The 19850-nt window shown below is 39.9% G+C and overlaps 1 protein-coding gene across 5 annotated transcripts in view; it reads right to left on the reverse strand.

Annotated features, from left to right (window-relative positions):
• Positions 1-19850, reverse strand: part of ZNF521 (zinc finger protein 521) — a 396855-nt gene that overhangs the window by 227096 nt on the left and 149909 nt on the right. For all 5 annotated transcript variants that reach the window (XM_054985825.1, XM_054985823.1, XM_054985821.1 and 2 more), the window contains one exon: positions 5554-8909. In XM_054985825.1, coding sequence (XP_054841800.1) covers positions 5554-8469 — 2916 coding nt within the window. In that variant the 5' untranslated portion in view covers positions 8470-8909. The remainder of the gene's footprint in view (positions 1-5553; positions 8910-19850) is intronic.

The raw sequence follows: 19850 nt of genomic DNA on the forward strand, positions 1-19850 counted from the left end.
TCCTTTGACTTATGGGGATTTGAGTTAAGCCTATAAAGAGTTAAAGATTTTTGCATGAGCTGTCTTTTTGGCTGGATTAACTGCATTTAACTGGATCTTATATATTCATGTTAAAAATCTACTGTTTTCGATCCAAAACCACTGAGGTGGTAAAATCCACGAAGATGGCCCTCTTCCAAAGACCTGTGGTTCCCGTAGGTTTATAGAATGCTCTGGGGGATTTGGAGAGTCTCATCGGCAACTCTGCTGAGTGAAACTGACAACGGCTCTGTTACAACCTCTCGGTTTTTTATCGTTGTTGAACAAAGACATTCTGGCCAATTATGGACCAGTTTCAGTCTTTTGACATCTTGCTCACTGGATGACCTTGAGCCAGTCATCCCCCCCCCCACCACCACCTGTTCTTTCCTTTCTGAGTAAGGTACAGAATGGGTAGGACAGCAATCCCAGCCTCACCTGAAAGAGATATCATCCCTTGACCCTTTTCAATCTGGCTTCAAGATCAGTTGGATTACTTGTAACTGTTTTAACTGGGCTTTATTGGTGTTCCATATATTTTATTTTTGTGTGTAAGCCACTGCTAACGTTTAGAGAAATCTTGAGTCTTCCCACTTCTCAGTTAAGCATTAACTAGGATTTGTGGGCAGATCAGAACACAGCAGCAAGCATGGAATTCCTCTTATCGGTGTCCAGATGCCCATCCCTGGCTCTTTCTCTCCAAGATAGCTCCTAGAAAGTCTGGTTCCTGAATTTTGCCGAAAAAAATTATACTCCTGGCCCTAGCAACTGTAGAAAACTGATGTTTGATATGATATTTTGTACCTGTGATATTCATTTGCTATTCTTTCCCCACAGCTGTTATGTTAAAAAACATCCAATAAGACAACGAGGTAGCATTCAAGAAACCAACCACTCTTTCCACCCACAATCAGCAACAGCTGTGCCCAATAAAAGTAACAGTTTGCAAGTGTTCACTGGAGAATACTCCTTCAACTCTTATGCCTATCGCAAATTTTGTAAAAGCTCTCAGGATTCTGACAAAAGGCAACATGTAGGCCTCTTTAAAATTTTATAAATCTCCATCACCTTAAAAAACCCTGCCAACATCAAGTTTCTCCAGTTCACCTTTGAAAACCGCTACTGTTTCTTTTTGATAAAGAAGCCTGACTTTATCCAGTGCTGTCTTTCAGGATCCCCATGTATTTTACTCTTAATCTTCATGAGATTTCCCCCCTACTATACTAGTCACTCAGAATCTGAATGGGGAAAATATTTACAAGCGTCAGTAAATGCATTGCAAAAACCTTCTCTATATACAAACAAAAACAATAGATATAGGCATAAAGATCTAAACCTGTTTATTCAATTAGAGCTGAACTACAAAAAATGAATGGAATTCCTTATGGCCGCTACTGTTTTTTTGTGCCATCCAAAGAGCAGACTCATAAATGCAGCCACAGAAGAGAAAGGGAAAGCTGTCACATTTGGGGGGTAATAGATCTTTGTCAACATGATGGCTCCATTATAAACATTAAAAAGTTACAAAGCCAGCCTGATGTAGTAGTTGAGAGTGTCAGACTAGGATCTGAGGGATCCAGGTTTAAATCGTCACTTTACCATGGAAGGGCTGTGGGTGACCTTGGGGCAGTCACATGATCTAAGCCTAGTCTACCTCACAGGGTTGTTATGAAGATAAAAGAAAAGAGAATGATATACGCCCTTTTGGGTCTTCCCTGGGAAGAAAGACAAAAAATAAATAAAAACCAAAAATTGTTTTCTTCCAAAGGCTATGGAAAGGGAGGAGCAAAGGAGCGGCGAGGAAGCGCCAATGCAGAGGTGGCCCAGGACTTCCTGCTTGCCAGCTTACTCCCAAGTAGGCAAGTGCGCAGCTGCCAAGAGCCGCTCATGGCATGAAGTGCAGCCTGCGCCGGGGTGCTTTTGCATGGGTGGAAGCACCAGTAGTTGCACGGAGGACTGGCTCACTCATAAGTGTTTGCAGGACAGCTGAGATGGAGGAGCAGGGAGTGCGTTTGCTTCAGAGGACATGTGCTTGCTTTAAGATTGTGTGGCTCCGCTTTTGTGATCCTTCCTTCCTTGATTTCTTTCTTTCTTCCTTCCCTCCCTCCTTCCTGTTTCCTTCTTTCCATTTTTTTCTTTCCATCTTTCTTTCTTTCCATCTTTTCCATCTTTCCATCTTTCTGTTTTCATCTTTCCAAATCTTTCTTTCCCTTCCTTCCTTTCTCTTTACTTCTTTTCATATCTTTCCATGACTTCCTTTCCTTTCATATCTTTCATATCTTTCCATGACTTCCTTCCTTTCATGTATTTCTTTCCTTCTTTCCCTTCCTTCCTTCCTTCCTCTTTACTTCTTTCCATATCTTTCCATGCCTTCCTTCCTTATCTTTCTTTCTTTCCTTTTTTCCCTTCCTTCTTTCCATGTCTTTGTCTTTTTCTTCCTTTCTATCTTTCCATGTCTTTCCCTCCATCCCTTTCCTTTTTTCCTTCCTTCTTTATTTCCATGTATTTCCTATTTTAAATAAAACATTGGGGTTGCCAAGTCCAACTAAAAAAATACCTGGGGTCTTTGGGGATGGAGCCAGAATACTTTGGAGGTGGTGCCTTGCAAGGACACTTCCAGGTCAAAGGTCAGGTGGTAGTCCTTCCCAAGCTCCACCCCTTCTGATGATGTCACTTCCAGCATACTGTGCCAAAACCCCACCCCTTCCTGTGATGTCATTTCAGGGCACTCCCCCAAATCCGCCTCTTCCTCTGAAGTCACTTCAATGCATCATGTCTTGTGGCTCTCAAGCATCTCAGGTTTATTCTATGCGGTTCTTACATTAAGCAAGTGTGGCCACCCCTGCTGTAGGCTATCTATACAAGCCTATTTTTATCACCATTTACTATATATAATACATTTTGAATCCCATAATTTTCCCATTTATACATACCCTGTTTAAAATGTGATGCCCAAAGGTGGACATGATATTCTACAGAGGCCTAATCAGTGCCAAGTAGAGCAACACTACTAAATCCCATGATCTGCACAATAAATTGCATGCAACCAACTTTTCAGCTGTTGAAATAGGGACCAGAAGATCTCCCCGATCACTATAAAAGATATGCTGATAATAGGATGTAATAGGCCATGTGGCGTGGGAGCTGTAGTAAGGAGAGGAATTAGGTATGGTTGAATGAAAAAGGTGGCTGGATCCAGCCCATTGTTTCTGATAAGACAGCCCAAATTGTTATTAGGCCCTTTGTTGAATACTTTGTATAAGATGCAGATTTGAAGCCCTAAACTATTCATGTAAAAACTGTAACAAATCAAAAGATATGTTTTTTTTCTAAGAATGAAATGTAGACTCTCTATTACTAAAAGTCCTCCCCTCCCCCTTGTGATCCCCTTCCATAGGATCTTACAAAAGTAACTGTTTCTATGCCAAGTTCAAACAACTTCATAGTTCTAGATTTCTCGAAAAGCACAAAATCTTGGTTTACTCCAGCAGTCTATCTTCAGTAGACCCAGGTAAAGTGCAGATCCCCCTCCCCCACTAAAGCTTACAATACATTGTATATTGGAAGAACCATTGGAGAAAGAATAAGAATAATAAAGCTAACACAGCACAAATCAGCATATCATATATTATTGCTTCTATGGTTATCAATTTTTGTGATGGAACCAGAGGGAGACATTACTTTTCTATTGCCTTCATTTGGAGAGAGACTCATGATATTCAATAAACTTGTTATGTGATTGCTGCAGTATTTGCTTATCCCAGCAGGTGTTAACACATATTTGGATGAGAGTAGGGGTGGCAGAAAAATCAAGTAAACAGACATGTCTCCTATGCCCGGGTTATGTACAATCTGAGAAAGGTAGTTATCTCTTTCAGAGATTTAGTTCATTCCCAGCCTACTGAAAAGCTATTATTTCCATGGTAGGTATATGCAATAGTTTTGGAACAGCCGGATATCTATTATCCAAGGCTAAGACCAGGGAACAGGAAAGATGCTGACCTTACTTTGACTGATATAGCCTTACCTGGTAATGGTTGTAAGGTTGTCAGCTTTTACTCTTGTAGTTGTGCCTTTCACAGCAAGCTTGCTGTGGAAGTATTAGAAGTTAACAGTGCTTATTTCCATGTCAAGAAAGGGGTTACCTACTGGTTTTGATAGAACAAGAACAGGCCAAGACAGTTCCTTCTTGACAGCTAGCATTCCTAACTTCTGCCTGCCCTTTCTTAAGGGGAAAGAGAATCCTACAATCATTATAGGATGGAAGTTCATTGGATAGAGATCCATTTGTTTTTAGACACTAGTGAGACCAAAAGAGCAAAAAGGAAATACTTTCCCAAAATGTATTTACATAATCCTAGTGCAGAATCTCAGCTCATGCTAGAGTCAATAAGAATATCTGTATGTATGATAAAAACAAAACAAGGATCACTGATGACTGTGGACAAGCTCTGTTAAAAATGCCTTTCTTTATCTAAACTAACGGTGTAGACTAGGGATAGACAAGGCTAACAGCCTGAATCTGGCCTTGCATGGCTTTTCCCCCAGCTGTGACCGCTACTTACTTTCCTCACCATTACCATCTTCTCAGCTCCCAGCAGAACAGGTATCATGGAAAGGAAGAAGAGGGTAATAGCAGAACAAAACTTAAAGTGACTGGATGCAGCGAATGGACCATATGTTGCCTGCCTCTTGTGTAAACAAAAAGGAAGTTAAAGCAAGTTAAGGGCTAAATAATATCTGTTTAAGTATTCTTGGGAATGCCCCCTTTGGCAATTCTAACTCGTGTTAGCGATTATGATAATAGAACAAGGGCCTAGCATTTATTGAAAATTAATTAATCTGGAATAAGAATGTGATCTCATTAATGCCCCATGGGACATTCACATTTGTGCAATTTTATATTACAGATTATTCTCAGGAAATGTTAATCATCCAAAGCCTAGCATGATTTTCTGTCAAAAAAACCCAGACACAATAAAAACTGAATTGCAATGAAAAGACTAATTTGCCCTTTAGCAAAAGTAGGTGTTACACTGTGGTGTTTCTTTTTAATCAAAGTAGAGCAAGACAGGGAAAAATTAATGTCAACAACATAATTTACAAAAATAGCCCTCCTGCTTTGTGCTCACAAATATTTTCAAAAAACAGCGCTCTGCATGCCAACGCTTTGGCTTGATGTAGTTTACTTTTATGTCATTAACACTCTGTGCCGTAAGCATAACTCAGAACGAGGGATTCCAACTCAAAATGAACCTAAGCTAAGATTCCAGATCTCAGTTGTGCTGGCATGAAGATTATTCTCTTCAGTGATAAAGAAGACAATATCCTAGGGAGACTGGAATTAGTCCTACTCTACACCATTCAAGCCAAAACACAAGGCTTATCAAGAAGCAAATAATTGCTAGCTAGCTAATGGCAATGCCAGACAGTACATAACACATTCAGGCTAAGCATATCCTTGCAAATTGATAAATGTTAAATTGCATATTTTTGTCAAAGGTGTTTTTTAAAAAACAAAAATAGAAGAATTACCTCTTCAGACTGAGATGGACTGATTCTGGGCATTGGTGAGACCTGTGGTGTTTTCAGGTGTGTACTGTTGCTGTCTGGAATGAGCTCTCTGTGGACCGACTGGATGTGGTTCTGGAGTTCACTTTCCGATTCAAATTTAACATTACAACTGGAACAGCGAGTCTTCAGCCCCCCTACTTTGTTTTTGTTCTCAGTGGAGCTCAAGTTCTCATTCTGGCCCATGCCTTGCCTATTACTGCTTGAAGGGATGTTGATACTTGGACTACCACTTTTGCTGAGATTAACACAGGCAGCACACAGACCATATGGTAGGCCATTGATGTCAAGTTTCACTAAATCCTGTTTTGAACGGAATTCCTTCAGGCAAGAAGCACATTTGTACAGTTTTTGAATATGCTGCACCCGCCCCGTAGATTGCACTGCAGAACTGTTGCTTGTTTTTTGCATGTGGAATGTGCCATGGATTTTCAGCTCCAAAGTAGAAGTCACTGTCTGCATGCATACCACACAGCGGAATCCTGTTAAAGAGTTTCTCAAATCAGGGTGCATCTGGCAATGTTCCAAAAATTCTTCCTCGCTTTGGAGTGGCATCTTGCAAATTCTGCAGTTTCCAGTATCTAGGCTCTTACTATGTGTGACTTTATGTTCAGTCAGAGTCAGAAGTGACGGAAACCTTTCACCACATATTGGGCACATATAGTGTTTCACTGGTCCTAAATGTGTCTGCATGTGTTCACGAAGTCCATTTTCAGAGAAGAATGTTCGAGAGCATACATTACACTTATAGTTCCCTTTAATGAGCTCTGCTTTTTTCTTCACTATGGCACTTTCCCCTGGTCGGATGTTATGGTCTCGAAGCTGGTGATTTTGCAAAAGAGACTCCATTGTGTAGGCTGCCCCACAGATATCACATCCATACATAGGCTCAGATGTATCAACATCTTCTTCGCTGCCATCATGGCTATTATGAGACTCCTGGCTGTTTGTTAGCAAGGTCTGTAGCTCTACTTCTTCTTTCTGAACTGGTTCAGATGCTCCATTGGTTCCACAATTAGGAGTTTTTGTTTCAAAAACACAATGTTTTTCCCTCAAGTGTTTCTCCAGCAAAATGATAGCATGAAATGCTTTGCTGCAAAACTTGCAGTTGTATTTCTTGCTGTGTGTTGTGATATGGCACTGGAGCTCCACCTCAGTACCAAAAGACTCACCACAGAAAATACACTTGTGTACTTTTCCTTGATTCTCCAAATGATTGTGTTTAACATGGAGCTGCAAGTCTGTCTCATTGCGGAAGTCCCAGTTACAGGAGGTACACCTGTACACCTTCTTTTCATTGCTGTGCTTCACTGCCAGGTGAAGCTGAATGGAGACTTTAGAATCAAACACTTCTTGGCACAAAGTGCAACGGAAAAACACAAAAGTATGCATATCAAGCAAATGTTTCTGCAAATCATCCACTGAAGTGAACTGTTTGTCACAACTTTCGCAGATGTAGTAGGTGGAGGTGATCATGAAATGGATAGTCACATGCTTCAGCAAGGACTCTTGATTGGGAAACTCCTTGTTGCATTGAGGACACGTTAGTTTGGGTAGAACAGTGTCAAGATGTGTTTTTAAGTGAGTTTGAAAACCATCAAGGGAAGTGTATTTAGCACCACATTGATTGCAAATATATTCACCAGCAGGGCGTGGGGGGGCACCACCAACAGCCTGCATCATTTTTAAAGAAGTCTGTTCAATTGTTACTGGAGATAAGGGGCTCATAGCTCTAGATTTCTTTCCATTATGGATGTAATTTAGAGCTAATGGAATGTTCTTATGGTTTTCCTTTATATGCTTATTCAGTTTAAGAACACTGTTAAATATGGGAGAATTTGTACAGTAAGAACAGGAATATACTTCCACAACAGGATCTTTAGGGGTGCCTAAGACAGGGGAACCAAAACGGGAACTGCTGAGATCACAATGGACTTGTCTAATATGCTCTTCCAAAGAAGAATCGGTAAGAAAACCCATGTAACAATGGGGGCAAAAGAAGGCATTACTGTCCTTAGCAGCTGGATTTGCAAATCCATGAGTACATCGAATATGTTCCTGAAGAGTGTTGAGGTCATTGAAAACATCTGAGCAGAAGTTGCACTGATAGATCATGGTAGGCATGGATGAAACAATCAGTGCTGGATCTGGGGCTTCATGTACTTGTTTAAGATGCTCATTCAGATTGTAAAGCGAAGGTAACACTTCCAAGCAATACTGACAAATATGGGCCTGTTCAGGTTTGTCTAAATGCATAGTTTTCAGGTGTATCTGCAGTACTGCAAGGCTGGAAAATAACTGCTTGTTGCAATAAATGCAGCTGTAGGTAACCTTTGCTTGCTTATTTGAAGGCCCAGTAATATCTGGCACTTGTTGGGCTGCCCGCTTTCTTCCGCGGCCTTTTGATACTGGGGGAGCCGTTTCTACCATCGTTGAACTGTCCACTGAGAGGTTTGAATCTGGTGTGGTGCTAGATACTGAGGTGTAGCCAACAGTCACTAAAGAGGGGCTGTTGCTATGGTTACATGATTCTGGTTGCTGGTGACTATCCATATGGCTGTACAGCTCTTCAACTGTATGGAAGTTTTCTGAGCAAATACTGCACATATTTTTCTTTTCTGCTCCATTATGAGTCTGCTCCATGTGGTTTACAAGTGAACTTTCATCTACGAAGAGCTCATGACAGTAAACACACTGGAGGGCAGCTCTGTCTTCATTCGGGGAACATTCAGGGTGGCATTCACCTATGTGTTTCTGAAGATCTTCAGGAAAATCAAAACCTTCTTCACACTGACTACACTTCTGAGTGTCTTTCATTTTCCACTCCTCCATCCGGGAGGCAGACTGAGAACCATCTTTGTTCCTCTCGTGGACTTGCATGTGACCATGGAGTGAACTAGAAGAGAGAAATCCACGGCGGCAAATGGCACACTTATATGGCTTGTTAGAGGTATGAGTCTTTAAGTGGATTTTAAGATGATCACTTCTTGAGAATGCTGCATCACACTCACTGCAGTGGTACTTCTTATCTCCTGTGTGAAGTTTGATATGGCGATCTCTGCTCCGTTTGTGTTTGAAAAGGCGACTGCAGTATGTGCATTTGAAAGGGAGCTTATCACTGTGGCTTTGCTCGTGATGCTTCAAATAGCTGAGGCGGCTAAACGACTTGTCACAAAACTGGCATGGGTAGGGCAACCCTGGGCCACCTTCTTCTTCACCAAAATCACAACCATCTCCATGGCTTGGGGAAGTCTGATCTTTACTGGAAGGCGATGAAGCTGGCCATGAGCAGGTGGGGTCATCCTCAATATCTACTCCATCTGGAAAAAAAAAGACGCAAACATTTAAGGGCCTCATGCTCAAATTGTACATCATGTATGTATATATACATTCTATAAGAAATTAATTCAAATGCGTATACAATTTTAAAACATGAAAAAGGCTAACTTTTGGACTCATATCCATCAGTCTTTATACAACTCTCATTTAAATCAGACTGTAAAATTAGGACAGCTATGAAATAGGTCTGTTCTAGTATTACCCTTTTATTGCTTTTTAACATCCTTAGTTGCACAATATGTATTATACATTGACAACTTTATTAAAATGCAGATTTTAATATATTTAATACTTCTTTTGTATCCACTATGAAATGATTTGCATATTATGGGAACATCTGAAGAAGAGCCCGGTGGAAACAAAGTATTAGAAGAGTATTTTTAAAATTAAGAGTCAACCCGCATGCCTAATAGTTAATAGAAAGTAATTTAACTTTCTCATTTTCTAAAATTAAAGCTGGTTCGGAGAACACCATGGTTTACTAGGTTATTTTGAATACTGATACTCAGATACAAGAGCTGAGAAGAAAACAACAATAAAAAAATATGATGGCAACCATCTCTTCAGGAATGTAAAATTAGGAGGGTTTCTTCAACAGTCATGAATTTGGTTGTGAGCAAACAGCAGAAACATTAATAATTGGGATCACAAGAGCCAGTACATGTAACTGAGTCAGCCAGGGTACATGAAAAGACTGAACTTCAGAAAGCCAAATTCTAACAGTGTATTTTGTTCCTTTAAAGTTCAAGAGGTTGCCCACCATTTCTTCCTCTTCACAAAAAAACTTTACTGGCTCAACTTCCTAAATAAAACAGAGTCTGAACATTTCATTGCTCATAGACAAAGCCACTTGTAAAAAAACTGGAAACAGGAACACATGACAAATTATTATGGTAAAAGCTGAAAGATTTATGTGTAACACTGAAAAGACAAACAAAAGTAGAAGCCAAATAGTAACACAAACTATGTATATATTATATTAACCTCATTACTGTGTTGAATAGGCTTTAGCATAACTAGAACGTACATTGCTTTATTTTTGACAGAGAACATCTTAGCTCAGTCTACAAAGCACTTCAGAGAGAAAGCCTGCCTGGAAGGTGATGTTCAGACAGCATCTATGGCATGCGTCCAGATGTAATGACAAACCATGGTTTGCAAGCACCCAATAAATTCCAATTTAAAACAGTGGTTTGAAGTGGGTTTGCAAACCACAGCGTTCCTGACCACACAGAATATTCTTTAATGTGAACAAACAATGAAACTACTTTAACAACTCTCACTGGCATTTTTGCACATGCTACAGCCGCAGCCTTGTCTCCATCCACATTCACACTGCTGCTTTAAATTCATGTTGAGAGCCAATCATGCCGAAAGCCAATCAGTGTTCACATTTATTTATGACACAACCCATATTTAAATCTTCCTGCGCAAGACCCACTGAAATGAATGGGAGCTGTATGTATGAACTACATAATACAGAAGAACTTTCCCATGGGCACTCCTTTAGGATCCTCTTAGTATAAAAAAATGGTTCTCTAGAAGACAAAGCATCTTATAGCTGAAGTAAAACATTGTTTTTTAGTTTCTTTAATTAATAATGTTGTGATATTTTTTCTTGCAAAATTAAGGAGGCTAGGATAATGCCATCTCCTCCGTCACCTTGCAAATTCTGGATAAATTCTTAGGATAAGTGATTCTTCGAAGTGTATAAATTCCTTAAAACCTACAGGACTCTTAACAAGCAGCATACTATACAGCATGAATTTATAACTGGTTTGTAGAACCACATTCCAAGGCTGATTTCTTTAAGGTAACAAGATTTTAACTAGATCATAATAGCCTTATCCACAGGAAACAGATGAAGATTTGTCCCTTTCCTGCACCATCACATTATCAATGCCAGTCAGCAACCATCTAACTCTGAGAAAACAACCAACATCATTCCTGGATCCTTGCCCATAGCAACAATGCTTTTCAGGGTCAGTTGAACACTGTACAGGCTGGAATTCTCTTCTTTTGTACACTGCAAGACAGGCTTTCTACAAATTATATCTGATTAATCGCAGCGTCATCTAGAATCCACAACCAAAAATTACTCCAATGAAGTTAACTGTCATACAGTGCCAATACTAAACACAGTTACACTCTTCAAAGTCAATTGAATTCAGTGGATTTAGAAGTTGTAACTGTTTAAAATTGCAGTTTTCAAGATTAGACCACCTACTAACTCAGTTCAAGAGACTATCATGAGGAACAGGTTCATTAATATTATCAAATCTCTTTTCCTATGAGATGGCCTATGCTTTAAGGTATTGTCCCTTATTCCAGAATATTGGAGCCTTAGAGAAAACATGTCTCCCTTTTTACAGAAATTTATATATCTTCATTCTGCATTAAAAATGCCCCTTAATTCTAATACTATGGAGCCCCATTATATTTACTTATTTTTTATCTGGGAGAGCTTAATGTGTATACATTCATGTAAATGTTGCAGCAGCTGGGAAAATGTGAACTAAGTATGCACAATGTATTCCTGTTTCTTATAGAGATGATCACCTCATTTATATATATTATATATATTAGAGGTTCTGTTGCAGTTCTGGTGAGTAAATGGATGAAGTCAGCTAATTCTGGATATGTGTATCCTTTGTCATCTCTCCAAACCCCTTTTGTACTTGTATTTACTTGTGAGAAACATAGTCTTGTGATGACCTATGGATCAAAGCAAAGAAACTGAGCTGAACTAATATGCATATATTAGCATGAAAATGTGAGTATCACACTGGCACATTAAACATACACTTGATATATATTATATGCACAGGTCCCTTGATAGACTTGAAACTTCAGGAAAGCCAATAATCATGCCACCTTCCCTGATCCTTTATCCTATACCTCCTATTCTTTCAAAGAAGCTTCTCCTTTGGGCGCTTCAGGGAAAAGGAAAGGCTTGAATTATTTCCTGCCTGCTGAATTACAATTCCTTTGGGCATGATCAGACAAGCAGGAACTGTTTCCTTTCCCCTTCTGAAGTGTTCGGCTGAGAAAGGAGGGGGAAGTCTCCATGCACACATTTGGTTCCCTGGGAATTCTATCCCCTGCTCTTTCCACACCACCACACCAATAAGAGGCCTGCTCTTTCTCAGGTCTACCATCTTTAATATATCAGAGGCAAAAGAAAAACCTTCTATGCACATTTCCTGATCCTTGGTGATATGCAATGACAGCTGTCTTCGAATCATAACTATTTCATTCTTAGAGGCTTTAGATATAGCCCGATCTTTCTGTAAAACAAAATTTTAAAAAACCCACCCTCCAAAAACAGTTTTTCAAAACAATCATTTTCTCTTCTTGTGCAAAAATGTTCCAATGAGGAAAATCTGCCAATCCATTCTTCAAGAAATCTGCATGTTTCTGGTGTTAATATTTTATTAAGGGAGTTTAATATTAAAATTACAGATAACAACATGTAGAGCTAATGCTTTATCATTATATATACCACCCAAGCCCTGAAATCAATTAAATTAATGGCTAACATTTGTTGACATGTGAACTTTGTTGTTCCAAAAAGTAACAAGGGAACACATGCTATTATTTTGTTGATTACATTTTTGTTTCTCTTTCTGGCTTCTAATGTAATGTATTAATATAATAAGAGCAGTATATTCATGCATTCTTTTATTGAGGGTATATCCCTTATTTTTCAATATTTAGAATAAAGGATCCTAGCAGTGGTTACCCATGTAAAATAATTTATTTATTGCACATTTTCAATGCAGCAATTGACAGATGCTGTGGAAGAAAAACAGCATATTCTGTAATACACAAAACACAACTGCTTATGCTCATTTGTTTTTAACTGAACAGAGTGTAAAATGAATGGTTCATTCTAACTTGCTATACAAATATTTGTGGAAAGGCATAGAGAGTGTCTACAATAGAAGGGAACTGTTGCTGAAATTGCATTCAAACTGTTTTGTTTGTATTGCAAATACCTGGACAGTTCAACTGTTATATAACTATTTCCCCCAGACTTCCAAGATTAGGTTCAAATTAGAAAAAAATGAATAAAGGATATGGTAAATCAGACAAAAAAATTGAATAAAAACAGAGATTAATACATTACAGAAACAGATCTGACTTATTTTTATGAAATCAGGGCCAAAATGATTCAGTGGAATAATAACCCTTACTGTTATAAGGATATCTCATTTAAAACAATATTAAGGCTGCAGAAAGCTAATTATTGCAACTCTATTTTAAAAGTGAAATTCTACATTTTCTGCACTGTAAAGGGATCTCTTGCTGCATTGATACCTGGTAAGATTTCCCATTTGGTATGAATGGAAATTAACAAGAATTTCCTGGGGGGGAAGGGAGGTGGCAGAGGAAGGAACTTTGCACATACAAATTGGGTGAAATCTACAAGTAGAAATTCACCCAAAGAATCTCAGCTCTGCACCATGTACCATCTGCTTACAGTTGCCAGGAGCAGACCAGCAAGCCTTGCGCTGCAACTCTGCCATGACACACAGCATTTTTGTTGTTAACTATCAAGCCAAAATACTGGTAGTACAAGAAACAGTGTATGTAAATAGCAATTGTAAAAACACGTGGGAAATGTATTGTGGTGGCCATGGTTACGTCAGATACAGGGTAGAAATGACAGCCTTGTGGAAGCTAGCTGAACTATGTAGCAGCTTTCATAGTAGAAAAATTAACTTCAGATATAAGTTCCATAGCCCTTTCTATAAAAAATACAGGTTCACATATAGATGGAAATCATGACCTGTATCAGGCAATTCACACACATCTGTACAATAATGGCAGTGAAATACCATTAATGCCACTGTAATACAACAGTATAAAAATATATACAGTGGCATTCAGAATTAGGTTAATGTAATTTTTATTCGTTTGTACTTCATACAAAAGTTTGTTAAAATATTTTGGTCCCAAGTTCTCTTCTGGAAACATATTTGGCAGGGGAAACAGCGGGAGGTGCCTGCTGGCAATATCCCAAAACATTCCACAGCTATTCACAATTTTGGGGTGTTATTTGTATAAACGGCATTTTTTAAAATCACTCTGCGTGTGGCTGCGTTCTTTTATATCCTACCAGTCACTAAGTGCTACTCACTGTAAATGCCTTTTTTGTGTAACGGCAAGGATTCTGTGTTTCAGTGCGATGCACTTACCATGTCCATGTTAATTTTTAATTTTGGGAAACCAGGCACTTCATACCAGCAGACTCTAAACTCAGGTTTACCTTGTGCAATGGTGGGGGCGGGGGGAAGGTAAAAATCAGCTGCCTGGTCTATGAAGTCCATCTAAAGATGCAAATTTGAGAGCATAGTTAGTGCACAGGGTAGGGCTGGGTGTGTATGTGTGTGATTTTTCTCCTACAGCAGAGCTTATTTGCTGAGTTTCACCATTTCCATAAAGCACATTAAAACAAGTGTGTGAACACTCTGAGATGAAAGTACCAAACACTCTCGAGACAGCCAATGGAAAGTAGAGCTGCCTGACTTTCTTTCCAAGCAGACAGGAATGCCCATGATTCAGCAGCCTGAGTAAATAAAAGAGGTCCTTATTTCCTAATTTTGCTGGCTGGCCACACTGCAGCAGTCTCTGTGCTGCTGCCAAAGGGAATGCAAAGCTGGAACTACACCCAGCAGCTGAAGGACTGTCTTTGTTAGCCAGCCAGGCCTTCCTGGCCATCTTCTGGCAGCAAAAATATCGTATCTTGCAAGAAAGGCCTTCGTCTCAGGCTTGAGAGCACTCTAGTCTGCCTAACAGGACCAAACAACAGATTTTCGCCCAGTCTGTGTTGGAGGAGGACAGCTGGAAACTCAGTTAGTGGCAAAGTAACACCTGTTCAGTTATATTTATGAGGAAAGTGCTCTGTTAACAGAAAAGTGAAGTAATACCAGAAGGAGATATTCCATAGGGGTGGGAGGGAGAGGCATCAAAGCACAAAGCACCTCTGTGGTGAAGGCAGCCAGCCCCTCATGTGCCAACCTCAATAGTTGAGAATTCTTGAAAGTGATCTTATCCCCAGTGCTGTGTATTGAATTAACAGAACTGCTTCTGAAAAGAGGTGGCTAGGCATCAGAAAGGTACATGACATATACACATTTGGACTGGAATATTTTGCAAGCTGAAAAGTAGGTGCTCTGTTCTTCCCCTATGTATTTTTTCCTCTTTATTTTGGCTAACACTGCCAAAGCTCTTAACAGAATTGTGATCCAAGTCAACAGGGGCTTGAGTGCTTTGGAAAAATGCTACTCTCTACAAACTAGCTCAAAGCAAGAAACAGAATAAATACATGGCTCCAATCATCTTTCAAAATCAGTTGCATCTCCTAACAAGTGTATGTCAGTTGTGGGATTGTTACCTGGCCAACTGGGGCTTTACTTTTTGAGAGAACTTCTCAATTAGATCCAAAGGTTCTCGAACAAGAAGGCAAGCTCTTCATTAAGGAGGAAAGGGTGGTCCACAGAAGTGTAATTTTCTCCTTTACTTAAAAACCATAATACATGAAAAAGTTGGCCTGATTGGACTTCAAGGCCAAGGTACTCTTAGTGATTCTAGGGCCCAGGGATGGAGCCAGGAGGGAGCTCCAGAATCAGTGATTCCATCCTACCCTTCACCAAGGCAAGCAAGAGGTCATCCTCACCCTATGTGAGACTGATGGGAGCCACCACTAGAAGGCAGCTGTCTGAACCTCAGACATGGTTGGCACAAGTGGCAGCAGCTATGGGAGCCTTCTCTTTGTTGGGAGGGAGGGGTTGTGGCTGGTTGGGAGCCTCAACTCAGCATGAACGAGGAGCAGGTGCCCGGGTTACCCTGTGCTTGAGGCATGCACTGCCAACCTCACCCCTATATATAGCAATGGGGTTCTTATTCCACTAAAAGCAAGGAACAATTTTCTCATGTGAAGAAGGGAGGCAATAGAAGCCTTCTATCTCTCTTGGTTGCTAGCAACAACAACAGTTTCGCCAGCAGCTGTGGCTGGCATCTTCAGAGGTGTAGCACCAAAAGACAGAGATCTCTCAGTGTCACCGTGTGGAAAAGATGTTGGCAGGTCATTTGTATCTACTCAGGAGGGGTGGGGTTGAGCTGAGTCATCCTGTAAGAGTTTCCCAGGGTGTGGAATGCTAATGGCGGGAGGCTTCACTGTATCCTGAGGAGGTTCTTTTGCATATGGATTGGTGCTTGATGTGCTAATCTTCTCTGCAGGGCTATTGTCGGGTATAGAGTGTTTTGTTAGCCTGGTGTTTTTCAGAACTGGAAACCATGCTCTGTTCATTCTTAAGGTTTCTTCTTTCCTGTTGAAGTTTTGGTTATGCTTGTGAATTTCAATGGCTTCCCTGTGCAGTCTGCCAAAGTAGTTGGAAGTGTTGTCCAGTATTTTGGTGTCCTGGAATAAGATACTGTGCCCTGTCTGAGTTAGGCTATGTTCAGCCACTGCTGATTTTTCAGGATGGCCAAGTCTGCAGTGTCTTTCATCACTGTCTTGGCCATCCTGAAAAATCAGCAGTAGCCCTGCAGAGAAGATTAGCACATCAAGCACCAATCCATATGCAAAGGAACCTCCTCAGGATACAGTGAAGCCTCCTGCCATTAGCATTCCACACCCTGGGAAACTCTTACAGGATGACTCAGCTCATCCCCACCCCTCCTGAGTAGATATAAATGACCTGCCAACATCTTTTCCACACTGTCACACTGAGAGATCTCTGTCTTTTGGTGCTACACCTCTGAAGATGCCAGCCACAGCTGCTGGCGAAACGTCAGGAACTACAATGCCAAGACCACGGCAATACAGCCTGGAAAACCCACAACAACCATCGTTCTCCGGCCGTGAAAGCCTTCGACAATACAACAACAAAAATAATTTTATACTCTGCCTTTCTCACTGATATCCAAGGCAGATTACATAATGCAAGTGAAAATACAATATAATCAACAGCTAGGACATTTACTGAACAACAATTAGTATTGAATCAGCAGGACATTTAGTAAAACAGATACAATAGGGTGTGTGTGTGTGTGTTGTGTGTGTGTTATGTGCCGTCAAGCTGCCTCCGACCTATGGTGATGCTATGAATAAAAGACTTCCAAAACATCCTATCATTAACAGACTTGCTCAGATTTTGAAAACTGGAGGATGTAGCTTCTTTTATTGAGTCAAGCCATCTCATGTTAGGTCTTCCTCTTTTCCTACTACCTTCTACTTTCCCTAGCATTATGGACTTTTCTAGAGAATCTTGTCTTCTCATGATATGACCAAAGTACGAAAACCTTAGTTTGTTATTTCAGCTTCTAGGGAGAATTCAGGCTTTTTGATCTACTACCCACTTATTGGTTGTCTATGGTATCCACAAAACTCTCCTCCAGCACCACATTTCTAATGAATCAAGTGAAGAAAGCTGACAGGAAGACAATATGGTATGGTAGCAGAAAATCTGAAAAGCAAGCATAAAGATTAAATCTTTCTGAAACAAAGCACAACTAATTTACACGGCATGTTTAACAAATTAGAAACTTTCTAGTAGGTGCGTGTCTATATCAGCAGATAGTACCCAACAAAATAGCATATAGTCCCTATCCCTAACAATGCATCTCTCTGAGCTACTTCTTACAACACTGCCCTATAATGTGGCTAGAAAGCCATCCTGAATAATTCAGTTTTGCATAGTTTGATGAAAGCCAGTGGAGTGGGCACTTTCCTGACCTCTGTTGGAACATAGGGAGATAGGGGGTTGCACAGATCTGAGGGGAGAAGGCCATGGGAATGATATGCATGCTCCATCTAGCTCCTGAGAGTAAATGAGCTGCAGAGTTCTGCGCTAGCTGGAGTCTCCGAGTCAGGATAATTCCTGCACTGAAGATAGCTGGTATCCAATAGCAATCCTTTTAATTTGTCCCATAAGAAATTATTTAAACCAGTCCAAGGCACAACCCCTGATATCTACTTCTGCCTTCAAACACCTCAGGAGGATGGCATAGTCAACTGTATTGAAGACTGCAGATTTTTTTTTTTTTGTATCTGAAGATCTTTTTTTTTAAAATTTTTTAATTAATGCATCACATATACAGTCACAGTTCTCCTATGATACATCTTTTACCCCTTTTGTAACCCTCCCCCCCACATGGTGGCCATCCTATAACTACAAATTAAATTTTAAGCCATGAGCACATTTTTTCCAATTTTCCAAATATAGTTGTATTGGCTTCTCCATTATATACCCATTGAAAATATGCAGTCCATTTCTCTTTTATCTCCTCCATTTTTCCATCCCATGCCTTATCTTTTTTTAAACATTCCAACATATCTGATTGAATATATTCATACAAGTAATCATTCCATCTTTCTAAGGTCCATTTTAACTTCTCCTTCCAACCGTATGCAATCACTGCATGTGCAGCTAATAACATTGCTTTGAAAATATCCTGGTTTTGTTTCTCAATTCTAATGTTTCCCAATACACCCATGAATAGTAGATCTACATCTATATTAAGGTTGACCTTACATACCAATGCTATTTTCCCCCGTACCTTTTCCCAAAAATCTATAACCTTTGGACACTCCCACCATAAGTGGGAGTACCACCCTTCTTTTGCATTGCAATGCCAGCAGTTAGGTTTCATCCCTTTAAACATGTATGCCAATTGGGCAGGAGTTCTATACCACTTCATGATTATCTTTCTTTCAAGTTCTCTATACTTTTCTAGCTTAATTGCCTTCAAATTCACCATTAACTTATTAACCTCCTCAGAAGTTATTTGTTTTTCTTTATTCCATTTATTTTTTAAAGTTCTAAACATAAACTCCTTATCCCTCACCAATTCAAGGTAGATTTTCCCTGCCAGCCCTTTCTTAATTTCATCCACATATAATGTGTGTTCTATATTGTTGTCTTCCCTTTTAATAGCTTCTTTATATTTATCTTGTTTAATTAAATGGTATAACCCCCTTAAATTTAGCCAATATCTTTCCCCCAATTTTTGATTCAATTCCTGAAGTGGTAACAAATCCCCTTGACCATTATACATATCCTTCACTCTAGTTATACCTTCCGCCTTAAGATCTTCCCAAAATTTCGGGTTCATCTCCTTCTCCCAGATATACTTAAGTGGAGTCCATTTTGAGTTCTGTGGCATCATAGCCGTTTTCCACCTCTTCCAGGCAATCAAGGCTATTTTTCTTGGGCCCTTTGCTTGCCTTATCTCCTTTTGCAGATCTCTATTGAAGACTGCAGATGATCCAGGAGGAGCAACCATGTCTACATTCAGGGAGAGGTCACCAACCACAGCCACCAGAGTCATCTCTGTCCCACAGACTAGCTTATAACAAGTCTGAAAAGGGTTGAAAGCACCAGAGTTGTCCAAGAAGGCCTGGAGGTGGTCAGCTATTGCTTTCTCAACCACTTTGCCCAGAAAGGGCAATAATTGGCTATATCGTTTTTGTCTAAGGATGGTTTTTTAAGTAGTGATTGGGTAACTGCCTCTTTGAGAGGCTGAGGAAAGGTGCCTTGAGTTAATGACTGATTTATGATAGACATCAAATATGCCTTTAGCTGGTCTTTACAAGATTTTAGTAGCTAGGATTGGCAAGGATCCAGAATATAAGTAGTGACCTTCACAGATGCTAGAATTCTGTCAATAGCCATCACTGTGACTGGGTCAAAATGATTCAGAAACTGGATAGTATGTTAAGTACTACTTCTAGCTCACCTACATTACAGGTGGCATCCTTCGAACTATCTTATCAGCAAAAAAAGTTTACAAAGATGTCACATCTAATTTTCTGTCTTGAACCAAAGAAGGTTCAGATTTAGGATTCAAAAGATGTCAAGATACCTTAAACAGCTGGGACGGATGTGATTAAGCTGATGCAATGATTGCAGATA

This window comes from Eublepharis macularius, chromosome 7, assembly GCF_028583425.1.
Source record: "Eublepharis macularius isolate TG4126 chromosome 7, MPM_Emac_v1.0, whole genome shotgun sequence".
Lineage (NCBI taxonomy): Eukaryota > Metazoa > Chordata > Lepidosauria > Squamata > Eublepharidae > Eublepharis > Eublepharis macularius.